The sequence below is a fragment of the Pristiophorus japonicus genome, chromosome 18 (assembly GCF_044704955.1).
Source record: "Pristiophorus japonicus isolate sPriJap1 chromosome 18, sPriJap1.hap1, whole genome shotgun sequence".
Classification (NCBI taxonomy): domain Eukaryota; kingdom Metazoa; phylum Chordata; class Chondrichthyes; family Pristiophoridae; genus Pristiophorus; species Pristiophorus japonicus.
In genome coordinates, this window is record NC_091994.1 from 56,536,519 (window position 1) to 56,553,133 (window position 16,615).

The 16,615-nt window shown below is 51.7% G+C and overlaps 1 protein-coding gene across 1 annotated transcript in view; it reads left to right on the forward strand.

The window, feature by feature from the left end:
* The first annotated feature begins 316 nt into the window (after positions 1-316).
* The window catches only part of LOC139229242 (solute carrier family 46 member 2-like), a 60,372-nt gene continuing 44,073 nt past the window's right edge, over positions 317-16,615 (forward strand). The window contains exon 1 of the mRNA XM_070860901.1: positions 317-1,655. Within this exon, the coding sequence (XP_070717002.1) occupies positions 692-1,655 (964 nt within the window). The 5' untranslated portion in view covers positions 317-691. The remainder of the gene's footprint in view (positions 1,656-16,615) is intronic.

Here is a 16,615-nt window from a genome sequence, read left to right on the forward strand (position 1 = left end):
TGGCCTATTCCTGCTCCGATTTCTTATGTTCTTATGTTATTAGGACAGCCTTTTAAAGTCTGGGTAGAAAAGAGCTTGTTTTTAACTGTGGCGAGGCACAGCTGGTAGCTTCCCTCTCCAGGCCAGTTGTGTGGCTTTCTTGCAACCTGAGACCAGTTCCTTCTTTATACTCACAATTCCTCATACCAAACCAGTTCCTCATCACTGACTATTATTGCAACACAACTCTGACTACACGAGGGAGTTTCCCCTATTTGCATGTACAATGCAATAAAACCGAGTCAACTTGTGTAAGGTTTATAAACCGAGTCAGCAGCTCAGTGTCTGTTCTAGCTCAGAGTCCCAGCTCAGAGTCCCCAGCTCAAAGTTCCCAGCTCAGAGTTCCCAGCTCAGAGTCCTCAGCTCAAAGGTTCCAGCCCAGAGGCCCCAGCTCAGAGTCCCCAGCTCAGAGGACTCAGAGTCCTCAGCTCAGAGTCCTCAGCTCAGAGTCCCCAGCTCAGAGTCCTCAGCTCAGAGTCCCCAGCTCAGAGTCCTGAGCTCAGAGTCCTCAGCTCAGAGTCCCCAGCTCAGAGTCCTCAGCCCAGCTCAGAGCCTGCTCCGTACTGAGTCTCCCTTTGTCGTGTACAGGGTCTGGCATTCAGCGAGCAGTGAGCGGGATACTGGAGTGTTGGGGCCAGCGCGGGGCAGTGACATGGACACACTGCTGAGCTATGTGGAGCCAGTGGTGGTTGTGACTAACGTGGCCAATTCACTCTTCGACACGGCGCTGCTGATGGTGATATACGAGCGGTTAAACGGGACAACGACCGGGGACGGTGACCTGGCCCAGAAGGAGGTGGCCCACTTCTACATGATCTATAACATGATCTACTCTTTGGCGCCCTTGCTGACGACGGTGCTGCTGGGCAGGTGGGCTGATCGGCAGGGCCAGAAGGTGCTGCTGATGGTCCCGTTACTGGGGTACCTGCTGGGGCGACTCCTGCTGCTTTTCACTCACCTCTTCCAGCTGCCTGTCAGTGTGATGTATGGATCGGCTGTGATCAATGGATTGGCAGGAGGTTTCCCAGCCTACTGGAGTGGGATTAATGCCATCGCTGCTCTCCAGTCAACCCCAGCGAGACGCAGCCTGAGGTTAAACGTGCTGGAGGTGACGTCGGGGATGGCCGGACTCCTGGGGAGTCTGGTCTCTGGTCACTTCTTTCTGGTGAAAGTTAACAACCAGCACGGGCTCCTACTGATCTGCTTGTGTCTGTCTCTGTACTTCCTCAGTCTGCTGTACTCAGCCTTTGTCCTCAGATACCCTGCTGTCCCGTCACAAGGCCAGGTTTCCCCAGGAGCACCCTGCCCCAGCTGCAGGACATACAGCACGCAGATGATCTTACTCTTCAGCTGCTACATCCTGTATGATCTTGGAGTGACCGGCGGGGAGAATATCATCTCAATCTTCGTCCTGAAAGCTCCGTTGAGCTGGGGCCCAGTCTGGGTTGGCTACGGGAAAGCAGCATGCTACACCATGTTCCTGAGCAGCTTCCTCGGAGTCCTGATCTTCTCCAGGTGGCTCAGCGACACCTCTCTGGTGCTGATGGGCATCATCTCCAACACGGCCGGATTCATCACCATGGCCTTTGTGCAAACCAGCTCGCTGTATTTCATTGGTAAGTGGCTAACTCTCCTCTAACTGCACGTGCTCTGCCACATTCTGAGGTGCAGGGGTTTCTTATGAAGAAAGGTTGGGCCTATATTCATTGGAGTTTAGAAGAATGAGAGGTGATCTTATTGAAATGTATAAGATACTGAGGGGGCTCGACAGGGTAGATGCAGAGAGAATGTTTCCCCTTGTGGGGAAATCTAGAACTAGGGGCATAGTCTCAGAATAAGGGGCCGCCCATTTAAAACGAAAGTAAGGAGGAATTTCTTCTCTCAGAGGGTTGTAATTCTGTGGAATTCTCTGCCCCAGAGAGCTGTGGAGCCTGGGTCATTGAATATATTCAAGGTGGAGATAGACAGATTTTTGAATGATAAGGGGGTGAAGGGTTATGGGGAGCGGGCAGGGAAGGGGAGCTGAGTCCATGATCGGATCAGCCATGATCTTATTGAATGGCGGAGCAGGCTCGAGGGGCCGAATGGCCGACTCCTGCTCCTATTTCTTATGCTAACCGTCGCCTACCACTGGAGTGAAGGTTCTGCACAAGTCTCACAGTTGCGTTATGTAAAGTGCCTCATTCAGACTTTTAGAAACGACTGCGATAATGCAGGATGCAAGCCAGGGGTCAGTGGGCTTCTTGTGTGGGTGAGTGAATTCTGACCCCTGGAAAATCCTAACTACAGATAGGGTACGGTAACCCCGTGGTTATGGTAACGGACCGTCAAATCCAAGATTGTAACTTTAAATCTCACCATTGTGTAAATTTTCAGTAAATGTTGTAATTTATGGGATTGCATCAGACAATGACCATGAAAAGATATCGGAGTGTTGTACAATCCCAAATAATATCCCTCAGGGGAGGGAACTGGCCACCCCTCCCCAGCCTGGGTCTACACGTGACTCCAGTCCCACCCCTCCCCGGTCTGGGTCTACACGTGACTCCAGTCCCACCCCTCCCCGGTCTGGGTCTACACGTGACTCCAGTCCCAGCCGTCCCCGGTCTGGGTGTACACGTGACTCCAGTCCCACCCCTCCCCGACCTGGGTCTACACGTGACTCCAGTACCACCCCTCCCCGGTCTGGGTCTACACATTACTCCAGTCCCAGCCCTCCCCGGTCTGGGTCTACACGTGACTCCAGTCCCACCCTTTCCCGGTCTGGGTCTACACGTGACTCCAGTCCCAGCCGTCCCCGGTCTGGGTGTACACGTGACTCCAGTCCCACCCCTCCCCGGTCTGGGTCTACACGTGACTCCAGTACCACCCCTCCCCGGTCTGGGTCTACACATTACTCCAGTCCCAGCCCTCCCCGGTCTGGGTCTACACGTGACTCCAGTCCCACTCTTTCCCGGTCTGGGTCTACACGTGACTCCAGTCCCACCCCTCCCCGCTCTGGGTCTACACGTGACTCCAGTCCCACTCCTCCCTGCTCTGGGTCTACACGTGACTCCAGTCCCACCCCTCCCCGGTCTGGGTCTACACGTGACTCCAATCCCACACTACAATTTTCCTACATTACAACAGTGACCACTTCATTGCTTCATTAGCTGTAAAGTTTTGGGATGTCCTGAGATTGTGAAGGAAAAGTTCTTTTCTCTAATTGACTTTGTGCCCTCGGGTAGCTAATACATGCCGCATTTGCCAGTGGTAGGCCCATCCTGAGAATGTATAAAAAGCAAGTTTGAGATCGTGGGTTCTAATATTTGTCAAATATTCATCCTGGGGTCGTTACTCTGGTAAATGCTGCCAATATTTGAGGTTTGACAAGGGGTATGTGTACATGTATTTATTGCAGAGGATTGTCTCAGCCGTCCTCAGACAATACATCATAAACCTGTGACTGCCAGCGATGAGGAAACTCCTCACACACATTCCTCAACATTCTGATCTTGGTTTGAACTGAAATTTTTAATCATCTAAAAAAAAGTCCACCGAAACCTAACATAAAATCTATAAACAAAGGGAGAATTGTTTTACTTCCTTATTGAATTCCCGGTAAAACCATTTCTTTCACAGGCCTACACCTTACTTCAACAGCCTGTCGTTAAATTTATACTAGATGCCAAGGGCTCTTCTTCTTGAGCTCCACGTTCCCCCTTCTCCACCTTCTTTCAGATGAGACGTTAAACCTAGGCCCCATGTGCTCTCTCAGGTCCCAAAGATGAAAGATCCCATGGTGCTATTTTGAAAAAGAGCAGGGGAGTTATCCCCGGTGTCCTGATCAATATTTATCCCTCAACCAACACCTAAAACAGATGATCTGGTCATTATCACATTGCTATTCATGGGAGCTTGCTGTGCACAAATTGGCTGCCGCGTTTCCCACATTACAACAGTGACTTCATTGGCTGTAAAGTGCTTTGGGTCATCCTGAGGTTCTGAAAGGCGCTATATAAATGCAAGTTCTTTCTTAAGTAGATAGTATTTTGTACCTTGTCGAGTGAAATGCAGGGACCCCAAACCGAACCTTGGCATGGGGCCCCCACAGGACCAACACCAGCAGATTCACATTCCCCACAGGACCAACACCAGCAGATTCACATTCCCCACAGGACCAACACCAGCAGATTCACATTCCCCATAGGACTAACTCCAGTTGGATACACATCCCCACAGGACGATCAAGTTTCGCTATTTATCTGAAAATAACAACAGATTAAAGAATTGTAAGGATAACGTATCATCTTAAAGGGAGGCTGATTTTATCAGCACCTTCTCGTCCAATTACCCCCGGCCCACTAATTCATCTTCACCCGAAGATTATATTTGCTCTTGACTTCCCGAGTCCGGAATTCTGATGGAGCCGGTTCACTGGGAGTGGTCAGACCAGTCTTGGTGTGGCTTCATATCCCCCCCGGGTGGGGGGGGGGGTCTCTGTCTGTAGGGCTGCATCATCGACCTCTTCCACAGGAGGCAGGGAGAGGGCTGGGCCCCTAAACCCCTTCCACAGGGGTCAGTGAGAGGGCGGGGCCCCCTAAACTCAACCCCAATGGGAGAGGGCGGGGCCCCATAAACCCTTCCACAGGGGTCAGTGAGAGGGCGGGGCCCCCTAAACTCAACCCCAATGGGAGAGGGCGGGGCCCCATAAACCCTTCCACAGGGGTCAGTGAGAGGGCGGGGCCCCCTAAACCCAACCCCAATGGGAGAGGGCGGGGCCCCATAAACCCTTCCACAGGGGTCAGTGAGAGGGTGGAGCTCCTAAACTCAACCCCAATGGGAGAGGGCGGGGCCCCATAAACCCTTCCACAGGGGTCAGTGAGAGGGCGGAGCCTCCTAAACTCAACCCCAATGGGAGAGGGCGGGGCCCCATAAACCCTTCCACAGGGGTCAGTGAGAGGGCGGAGCCCCCTAAACCCAACCCCAATGGGAGAGGGCGGGGCCCCATAAACCCGTTCCACAGGGGGCAGGGAGAGGGCGGGGCCCCATAAACCCTTCCACAGGGGTCAGTGAGAGGGCGGAGCCCCCTAAACCCAACCCCAATGGGAGAGGGCGGGGCCCCATAAACCCGTTCCACAGGGGGCAGGGAGAGGGCGGGGCCCCATAAAACCCTTCCACAGGGGGCAGGGAGAGGGCGGGGCCCCATAAACCCCTTCCACAGGGGGCAGTGAGAGGGCGGGGCCCCATAAACCCCTTCCATAGGGGGCAGGGAGAGGGCGGGGCCCCATAAACCCCTTCCACAGGGGGCAGTGAGAGGGCGGGGCCCCATAAACCCCTTCCACATGGGGCAGTGAGAGGGCGGGGCCCCATAAACCCCTTCCATAGGGGGCAGGGAGAGGGCGGGGCCCCATAAACCCCACCCCAATGTGAGCGGTAATGTACTGACATGGTTAGAGAACTGGTTGGCAGACAGGAAGCAGAGAGTCAGGATAAATGGGTCCTTTTCAGAATGGCAGGCAGTGACTAGTGGAGTGCCGCAGGGCTCAGTGCTGGGACCCCAGCTCTTTACAATATACATTAACGATTTAGATGAAGGAATTGAGTGTAATATCTCCAAGTTTGCAGATGACACTAAACTGGGTGGCGGTGTGAGCTGTGAGGAGGACGCTAAGAGGCTGCAGGGTGACTTGGACAGGTTAGGTGAGTGGGCAAATACATGGCAGATGCAGTATAATGTGGATAAATGTGAGGTTATCCACTTTGGGGGCAAAAACACGAAGGCAGAATATTATCTGAATGGCGGCAGATTAGGAAAAGGGGAGGTGCAACGAGACCTGGGTGTCATGGTACAGTCATTGAAAGTTGGCATGCAGGTACAGCAGGTGGTGAAGAAGGCAAATGGTATGTTGACCTTCATAGCAAGGGGATTTGAGTATAGGAGCAGGGACGTCTTACTGTAGTTGTACATATTGTGTTCCTAACACAGATGAGACTGCACACAGAGAGGTTAAAGTAACAGTGACCTCAGTCTTTACTAAGACACTCCAGAGTGAGGAACAGGACTTAGGGGCCGGCTTATATACAATGCTCCCAAGAGATGCTGGGATCCCTTGGGACTTCAGGGGATGAGCTCCCTGGTGGCAAAACATGGGAGTGCATGCTTTACAGATACAAAACAGTACAGGGCCTTGGTGAGGCCTCACCTGGAATATTGTATTCAGTTTTGGCCTACTAATCTGAGGAAAGACGTTCTTGTTATTGAGCGAGTGCAGCGAAGGTTCACCAGACTGATTCCCAGGATGGCTGGACTGACATATGAGGAGAGACTGGATCAACTGGGCCTTTATACACTGGAGTTTAGAAGGATGAGAGGGGATCTCATAGAAACATATAAGATTCTGACGGGACTGGACAAGCTAGATGCGGGAAGAATGTTCCCGATGTTGGGGAAGTCCAGAACCAGGGGACACAGTCTTAGGATAAGGGGTAGGCCATTTAGGACTGAGAAACCCAAAGCAAAAAGCAAAAAGGGCCACATTACAGCAAAATCCTAAAGGGGCAAAGGGTGTTAAAAAGACAAGCCTGAAGGCTCTGTGCCTCAATGCGAGGAGTATTCAGAATAAGGTGGACAAATTAACTACGCAGATAGTAGTTAACGGATATGATGTGACTGGCATCACGGAGACATGGCTCCAGGGTGACCAAGGCTGGGAACTCAACATCCAGGGGTATTCAACATTTAGGAAGGATAGACAGAAAGGAAAAGGAGGTGGGGTGGCGTTGCTGGTTAAAGAGGAAATTAATGCAATAGTAAGGAAGGACATGAGCTTGCATGATTTGGAATCGGTATGGGTGGAGCTATGGAATACTAAAGGGCAGAAAAAGCTAGTGGGAGTTGTGTACAGACCACCAAACAGTAGTAATGAGGATGGGGACAGCATTAAACAAGAAATTAAGAATGCGTGCAATAAAGGTACAGCAGTTATCATGGGTGACTTTAAATTTAATTACTGACTGGGCTAACCAAGCTGGTAGCAATGCAGTGGAGGAGGATTTCCTGGAGTGTATTAGGGATGGTTTTCCAGACCAATATGTCAAGGAACCAACTAGAGAGCTGGCCATCCTAGACTAGGTGATGTGTAATGAGAAGGGACTAATTAACAATCTTGTTGTGCGAGGCCCCTTGGGGAAGAATGACCATAATATAGTAGAATTCTTTATTAAGATGGAGAGTGACACAGTTAATTCAGAGACTAGGGTCCTGAACTTGGGGAAAGGTAACTTCGATGGTATGAGACGTGAATTGGCTAGAATAGACTGGCGAGTGATACTTAAAGGGTTGACGGTGGATAGGCAATGGCAAACATTTAAAGATCACATGGATGAACTTCAACAATTGTACATCCCTGTCTAAAGTAAAAATAAAACGGGGAAGGTGGCTCAACTGTGGCTAACAAGGGAAATTAAGGATAGTGTTAAATCCAAGGAAGAGGCATATAAATTGGCCAAAAAAAGCAGCAAACCTGAGGACTGGGAGAATTGTATAATTCAGCAGAGGAGGACTAAGGGTTTAATTAGGAGGGGGAAAATAGAGACTGAGAGGAAGCTTGCTGGGAACATAAAAACTGACTGCAAAAGCTTCTATAGATATGTGAAGAGAAAAAGATTAGTGAAAACAAACATAGGTCCCTTGCAGTCAGATTCAGCTGAATTCATAATGGGGAATAAAGAAATGGCGGACCAGTTAAACAAATACTTTGGTTCTGTTTTCATGAAGGAAGACACAAATAACCTTCCGGAAATACTAGTGGACCAAGGGACTAGTGAGAAGGAGGAACTGTGGGATATCCTTATAAAGCGGGAAATTGTGCTAGGGAAATTGATGGGATTGAAGGCCAATAAATCCCCAGGGCCTGATAGTCTGCATCCCAGAGTACTTAAGGAAGTGGCCATAGAAATAGTGGATGCATTGGTGATCATTTTCCAACGTCTATCGACTCTGGATCAGTTCCTATGGACTGGAGGGTAGCCAATGTAACACCACTTTTTAAACAAGGAGGGAGGGAGAAAACGGGTAATTATAGACCGGTTAGCCTGACATCAGTAGTGGGGAAAATGTTGGAATCAATTATTAAAGATGAAATAGCAGTGCATTTGGAAAGCAGTGACAAGATCGGTCCAAGTCAGCATGGATTTCTGAAAGGGAAATCATGCTTAACAAATCTTCTGGAATGTTTTGAGGATGTCACTAGTAGAGTGGACAAGGGAGAACCAGTGGATGTGGTGTATTTGGACTTTCAAAAGGCTTTTGACAAGGTCCCACACAAGAGATTGGTGTGCAAATCAAAGCACATGGTATTGGGGGTAATGTACTGACGTGGATAGAGAACTGGTTGGCAGACAGGAAGCAGAGAGTCGGGATAAATGTGTCCTTTTCAGAATGGCAGGCAGTGACTAGTGGAGTGCCGCAGGGCTCAGTGATGGGACCCCAGCTCTTTACAATATACATTAATGATTTAGATGAAGGAATTGAGTGTAATATCTCCAAGTTTGCAGATGACACTAAACTGGGTGGCGGTGTGAGCTGTGAGGAGGATGCTAAGAGGCTGCAGGGTGACTTGGACAGGTTAGGTGAATGGGCAAATACATGGCAGATGCAGTATAATGTGGATAAATGTGAGGTTATCAACTCTGTGGGCAAAAACACGAAGGCAGAATATTATCTGAATGTCGGCAGATTAGGAAAGGGGAAGGTGCAACGAGACCTGGGTGTCATGGTTCATCAGTCATTGAAAGGTGGCATGCAGGTCCAGCAGGCGGTGAAGAAGGCAAATGGTATGTTGGCCTTCATAGCTAGGGGATTTGAGTATAGGAGCAGGAAGGTCTTACTGCAGTTGTACAGAGCCTTGGTGAGACCATACCTGGAATATTGTGTTCAGTTTCGGTCTCCTAATCTGAGGAAGGACATTCTTGCTATTGAGGGAGTGCAGCGAAGGTTCACCAGACTGATTCCCGGGATGGCGGGACTGACATATGAGGAGAGATTGGATCGACTGAGCCTTTATACACTGGAGTTTAGAAGGATGAGAGGGGATCTCACAGAAACTTCCAAGATTCTGATGGGACTGGACAGGTTAGATGCGGGAAGAATGTTCCCGATGATGGGGAAGTCCAGAATCAGGGGACACAGACTTAGGATAAGGGGTAGGTCATTTTGGACTGAGATGAGGAGAAACTTCTTCACTCAGAGAGTTGTAACCTGTGGAATTCCCTACCGCAGAGAGTTGTTGATGCGAGTTCATTGGATATATTCAAGAGGGAGTTAAATATGGCCCTTATGGCTAAAGGGATCAAGGGGTAGGGAAAGAAAGCAGGAAAGGGTTACTGAGGGAATGATCACCATGATCTTATTGAATGGTGGTGCAGGCTCGAAGGGCCGAATGGCCTACTCCTGCACCTATCTTCTATGTTTCTTTGTTTCTATGAGAGGCCGGGGGCCTCTAAACCCCACCCCAATGGGAGAGGCCGGAGCCCCCTAAACCTCTTCCGCAGGGGTCAGTGAGAGGGCAGAGCCCCTAAACCGCATTCCAATGGGAGAAGGCGCGGTTCACTAAACCCCACCCCAATGCGCAGTGAGAGGACAGAGCCTTCTGAACCCCACCCAAATGGGAGAGGGTGAGGCCAGCCTGAACCTCACTCCAATGGGAGAGGGCGGGGCCAGCCTGAACCTCACTCCAATGGGAAAGGGCGGAGCCCCCTAAACCCCATCCCAATGGGAGAGGGCGGGGCCAGCCTGAACCTCACTCCAATGGGAGAGGGCGGGGCCAGCCTGAACCTCACTCCAATGGGAAAGGGCGGAGCCCCCTAAACCCCACCCCAATGGGAGAGGGCGGGGCCCCCTAAACCCCACCCCAATGGGAGAGGGCGGGGCCTCCTAAACCCCACCCCAATGGGAGAGGGCGGGGCCAGCCTGAACCTCACTCCAATGGGAAAGGGCGGAGCCCCCTAAACTCCACCCCAATGGGAGAGGGTGGGGCCAGCCTGAACCTCACTCCAATGGGAAAGGGCGGAGCCCCCTAAACTCCACCCCAATGGGAGAGGGCGGGGCCAGCCTGAACCTCACTCCAATGGGAGAGGGCGGGGCCCCCTAAACTCCACCCCAATGGGAGAGGGCGGGGCCAGCCTGAACCTCACTCCAATGGGAAAGGGCGGAGCCCCCTAAACTCCACCCCAATGGGAGAGGGAGCAGCCCCCTAAATCTCTTCCACAGGGGTCAGTGAGAGGGCAAAGCCCCTAAACCCCACTCCAATGAGCAGTTAGAGGGCGGGGCCAGCCTGAACCCCACTCAAATGGGAGAGGGCGGAGCCCCCTGAACTCCACCCCAATATGAGAGGGCAGAGATTGAGTGCAGGAAAGAAATTAAAGCCACAGAGAGTGGACAGTGTGGATTCACCAGGCGATGCCAGGGATGGGAAATGATGGTAGCATTTCTACTCTTGCTAGTTATTTTTTAGCTTTAAAGAATATAATTTGACACACAGACGCGACAGTTTCTCAAACAACCTTTTGCTGCTGACTGCAACTCGACACCAAAGGATTGATTGTGTTGTTTGAGTTTGCAGAATCAGCTGCGTTATATGTTTCCCGCAGATCTGTAATACCATATTTGGGGTTGTTGCCAGCTGTAACACAACAGAATATTTGAGTTGTTTGTCAGGCCATGCAGCTTCCCAAGCCCTGTCTTGCTGACACACCCTGCTGTCTCATCATCACTGCATCCTGCCAACAACCAGTACACACAATCCCACCATCCGTCTCAGCATTTGTCAATGGCCCATTTCCCAGCATTCACAGTTTGCTCTAATTGGCCATTCTGTGTTCCTTTACCAAGGAATCAAGGCTTTCAGATCCATTCTTTTCGTCTTCTTTCAAAACAAGTATTAAAAGTCCACATTGTGAAGCCCCAAAACTTCACCATAGATATCAGAAGAGACTTGAAATACAGGATTACAGCAGGCTGAGAGGAGATTTAACAGAGGGTTTTAAAATAATGAAGAGTTTTGATAGAGAAGAATAGAGAAAGACTCTCCCCACTCTCTCTCCCTCATTCTCCCCAACCCCCTCTCTCTCCCTTCTCTCTCTCCCCTCTCTCCGTCTCTCTCCCCTGCCTGTCTCTCTCGCTCTCTCTCCCCTCTCCCCCGCCTCTCTCTCCACACCTCTCTCTCTCTCTCCCTCCCTCTCTCCCCTCTTTCTCCCCTCTCCATCTCCCCCTCACTCCGTCTCTCTCCCCTGCCTGTCTCTCTCGCTCTCTCTCCCCTCTCCCCCCCTCTCTCTCCACACCTCTCTCTCTCTCCTACACCTCTCTCTCTCGCTCCCTCTCTCTCTCCCTGTCATGTATTCAACTGTCATAGTAACCCATGTATAAACTGACCTAAGATGTACACTGTGAGAACATTGACCACAAGGTGGTGAACTTGTGGGAGACACACCTAACCTGGACTTTCGGGTATAAAAAGGGGAAGCTCCACCCACATTCATCACTTCAGTGCTGGCTAATAAAGTTTACTGGTCACAGAGTGACCTTCTCTCAAGTATGGGCCTCGTGTGTATTCATGCTGTATAGTAAGGACATATTATTGGCGACGAGAAACTGGGATTTAAACCACGCGAGCGTGGCCACTAGCAGCACAAACAAGAGGTACTGTGTTGGTGATGATTGGGACGATTTTATTGAGAGACTACAGCAAAGTTTCGTCACTAAGGAATGGCTGGGACAGGATTCGGCCGACAAACGCAGGGCTCATCTCCAGACGGTTTGTGGATCCAGGACATACTCTCTGATGAAGGACCTTCTAGGGCCAGAGAAGCCGGCGGACAAGACGTTCGAAGAGCTCAGTAAGTTGATCGGAGAACGCCTTAAACCGGCGAGCAGCATGCACATGGCAAAACACAGGTTTTACACGCACCGGCGGCGAGAAGGGCAAAGCGTTCCAGACTTCGTGGCAGATCTCCGGCGACTGGCGAGCCTATGTAAGTTCACAGGTGCATGCAGAGCGGAGATGCTGCGAGACTTTTTTTATTGAGGGCATCGGGCACGCTGGGGTTTTCAGGAAACGGATTGAGACCAAAGACTTGACCCTGAAAACAGCGGCTTTGATGGCCCAGACATTTATCTCAGGTGAGGAAGAGACCAGAATGATATTTGACAATATTCTTGGCTTAAATGCAGCAAATGGACAGGGAGTCCACATTGTTAACACGGGACACAGTTCTCCAGGCAGGCAGAGGCAATTGGATATGCCCGAGCATGTAGTCAAACCCAAAGGGGGAATTCAACAGAGACAATGGCTAGCTGAACAGCGATTCATGCCATCGCAAGGGACAATGCGGCCAGTAATGGGGCCATCAACACCTGTCAATGGTGCGCTTAAGGACAGTTACAGAGACAGTCAGAGACAATCGACTGGTAATGGACCTTTTGTTTCCAACAACGGCTCATGTTGGAGGTGTGGAGGCAAACACCCAGCCAGATCTTGCAGGTATCAGCAATATACCTGCAGAAATTGCAACGTCAGCGGACACTTGGCGCATATGTGCAGGAAGCCTGCAGCCAGGTTGATGTACGAGGAGGACGGGCCCGATGTAAGCCCTACGAGGCCAAATGGACACTGGGGGAAATCGCTGGAAGCTGAAGGTCAGCGAGTTCATGTGGAGCACATATACAGTTCATACACCAGGACGCCACCGATAAAGATGAAAGTGCTCCTCAATGGCATCCCAGTATCAATGGAGCTAGACACGGGGAGACAGTCCCTAATTGGTATCAAACAGTTCGACAAGTTGTGGGCGTCCAAGGCCAGGAGGCCAAAATTATTGCCAATTGACGCACAGCTACGGACATATACAAAGGAGATCAGGCAGCGGCATGGTAGTCGTGACCCACAAAGATTCGGAGAACAGGTTGCCACTCTGGATCATCCCGGGGGACGGTCCCGCAGTACTGGGGAGGAGTTGGCTTGCTGTCATGAACTGGAAATGGGGCGATGTCAATGCAATTTCTTCTGTGAAGCGAATATCATGCTCACAGGTCCTGGACAAATTTGATTCATTATTTCAACCCGGCATTGGCACTTTCATGGAGACCAAAGTAGTGTTTCACATAAACCCGGACGCCAGGCCAGTGCACCACAAGGCCAGAGAGGTGCCGTACATGATGCGGGAAAAGATAGAAGGCAAATTGGACCGCCTGCTGAGAGAAGGCATCATCTCGCCAATCGAATTCAGTGACTGGGCGAGCCCGATTGTGCTGGTGCTCAAGGCAGATGGGTCGGTCAGGTGATTACAAAGCGCATCAATCGTGTGTCACTCTAAGACCAGTACCCGCTACCGAGAGCGGAGGACCTCTTTGCGACGCTATCCGGTGGCAAACTTTTTCAAAATTGGACCTGACCTCAGCTTACATGACCCAGGAGATGGCGAGTGAGTCGAAGAAGCTGACCACCATCATGACACACAAGGGGTTGTTTGAATACGGCCGCCGCGATTTTTCAACGAAATATGGAAAGCCTCCTCAAGTCGATTCCAAGGACGGTGGTTTTTCAGGACGACATCCTCATCACGGGTTGCAATACTGAAGAACACCTCCACAACCTGGAGGAGGTGCTATGCAGACTGGACCGGGTAGGGCTGCGACTGAAAAAGGAGAAGTGCATCTTCCTAGCTCCAGAGGTAGAATTCCTGGGGATGAGGGTAGCAGCAGACGGGATCAGCCCTACTGCGTCCAAAACGGAAGCGATCAGAGAGCATCCAGACCCCGTAACACGACGGAGCTGCGTTCATTCCTAGGGCTCCTGAACTATTTTGGTAACTTTCTTCCCAAATTGAGCACGCTGTTAGAGCCGCTACACGTGCTCCTACACAAAGGTCGCGAATGGGTCTGGGGGGACAGCCAGGAAAGGGCTTTTGATAGAGCACACAATTTGTTATGCTCCAACAATCTGTTAACGCTATATGACCCATATAAGAAACTTGTTTTAACGTGCGATACGTTGTCATATGGGGTCGGTTGTGTGTTACAGCAGGTGACTGCCAATGGTCAGTTACAGCTGATAGCTTATGTCTCCAGAAGTCTGTCCCAGGCAGAAAGGGGCTATGGGATGGTAGAAAAGGAAGCGCTTGCATGTGTATATGCAGAAAAAAAATGCACCAGTACCTGTTTGGCAGGAAATTTGAGCTGGAGACAGATCACAAACCTCTAACGTCCCTTTTGGCCGACAACAAGGCCATAAATGCAAATGCATCAGCCCGCATACAGAGATGGGCACTCACGTTAGCTGCCTATGACTACACAATTCGGCACAGACCGGGCACTGAAAACTGCACCGATGCACTCCCACTAGCCACCACAGGGGGCAAACGAGCATGCTGCTGAGATGGTCATGGCTGTTGAAGCTTTCGGAAGCGAAGGCTCACCCGTGACAGCCCGTCAGATCAAAGTCTGGCCTAATAGAGACCCGCTATTGTCTCTAGTCAAGAAATGTGTCCTGAATGGGGACTGGGCAGCCACATACGGGGCATGCCCTGAGGAATTTAAACCATTTCACAGGCGCAAGGATGAACTCTCGATTCAGGCCCTTTGCCTACTGTGGGGAAACCGCGTAGTCATGCCCCAGATGGGCAGAGAGGTGTTCATCAGAGAACTCCACAATGGGCACCCGGGCATTGTCATGATGAAGGCCATTGCCAGGTCACACGTTTGGTGATCCGGGATAGATGCAGACCTGGAACTTTGTGTTCGCAGGTGCAACACGTGTGCCCAGCTGGGCAATGCGCCCAGGGAAGCCCCCCTTAGCCCCTGGCCCTGGCCCGTCAAGCCATGGTCATGCATCCATGTTGACTACGCAGGTCCTTTCATGGGAAAAATGTTTTTGGTTGTAGTAGACGCCTACTCCAAATGGATCGAGTGTGACATTCTCAATTCAAGCACATCCTCTGCCACGGTAGAAAGTCTACGGGCAATGCTCGCTGCCCATGGTCTACCGGACATCTTGGTCAGCGGCAATGGCCCGTGCTTCACAAGCACTGAATTCCAGGACTTCATGGCAGGCAATGGAATTAACCATGTTAGAACAGCACCGTTCAAGCCGGCCTCAAATGGCCAGGCAGAATGAGCAGTGCAGATAATCAAACAGGGGATGCTCAGAATCCAAGGGGGTTCTCTACAAAGTCGCTTATCACGCCTCCTGTTGGCCAATTGATCCCGACCACACTCGCTCACAGGGGTTCACCAGCAGAGCTGCTAATGAAAAGGACGCTCAAAACCAGGTTATCCCTCATACACCCCACCATGATAGAAATTGTCAAGAGCAGGCGCCAGTCACAATGTGACTACCATGACAGGAATGCGAGGGCGCGATGTATTGATGTAAATGACCCTGTCTTTGTCCTCAACTACGCTGCAGGGCCCAAATGGCTCGCAGGCACTGTGGTTGCCAAAGGGGGGGAATAGATTCTGGTAGTTAAACTTAACAATGGACAAATCTGCCGCAAACACGTGGATCAAACTAAAGGAGGTTCAGCAACCCCATAGAAGAAGCAGAGGAAGAACACGATATAGAGTTCACTCCACCACAGGTGACCGAACACTGGAACCCAGTGGAGGAGAGCCCAGTCACTGTAGGCAGTCCGGACAGGCCTGAGGCACCGCAAATAGCAGACACGCAGGCCAGCGCCCAACAACCGGAGCCCCAACTTAGGCGCTCTACAAGGGAGCGTAAACCACCAGAGAGACTTAACCTGTGATCCCAATAAGACTATAGGGGGGACTCCCCATGCTCTTCCCCCCTCTCCCCCCTCTCTCTTCCTCTCTCTCTCCTTCTCCATCTCGGCCCGCTCTATCTCCCACTCTCCCCTCTCACCCCCTCTCTCCGCCTGCTCTCTCTCCCTCTCTCCCTTCTTCCCCTCTCTGAATCCCTCTTTCCCCTCTCGCCCCCTCTCGCCCCCTTTCTCTCTCTCCCTCTCCCCCCGTCTCTCCTCCCTCTCTCCTCTCTCCCCTCCCTCTCTCCCCCTCTCCCTCTCCCCTCTCCCCCTCTCTCTCTCCCCTCTCCCCCCGTCTCCCCCCTCACTCCATCCCCTCACTTCCCCTGTCTCTCTCCACTCATCCCCTCTTTCTCCCGCTCTCTCTCCCTCTCCCTCTCTCCTCTCTCCCCCTCTCTCTCTTCCTCCCCTCTCCCCCCACTCCCTCTCTCTCCTCTCCCCCTCCCTCCTGCCTCCTCCTTCTCCCTCTCCCTCTCCCCTTCCCTCTCCCCCTCTCTCCCCCTCCCCTCCCCCTCTCTCCCCCCTCCTCCTCCCCTCCCCCGCCTCTCCCCTCTCCCCGCTTCTCTCGCTGTCTCTGTCCCCTCTCTCTCCCTCCCTCTCTCCCTCACTCCCTCTCTCCGCCCTCTCTCTCCCCCCTCTCTCCACCCCCTCTCTCTCCCTCCCTCTCTTCCTCTCTCTGCCCGCTCTCTCCCCCTCTCTCCGCTCCCTCTCTCCGCGCTCTCTCTCCACCCCTCTCTCCCCCTCTGTCGCTCTTCTCTCCCCCTCTCGCCCTCTCTCT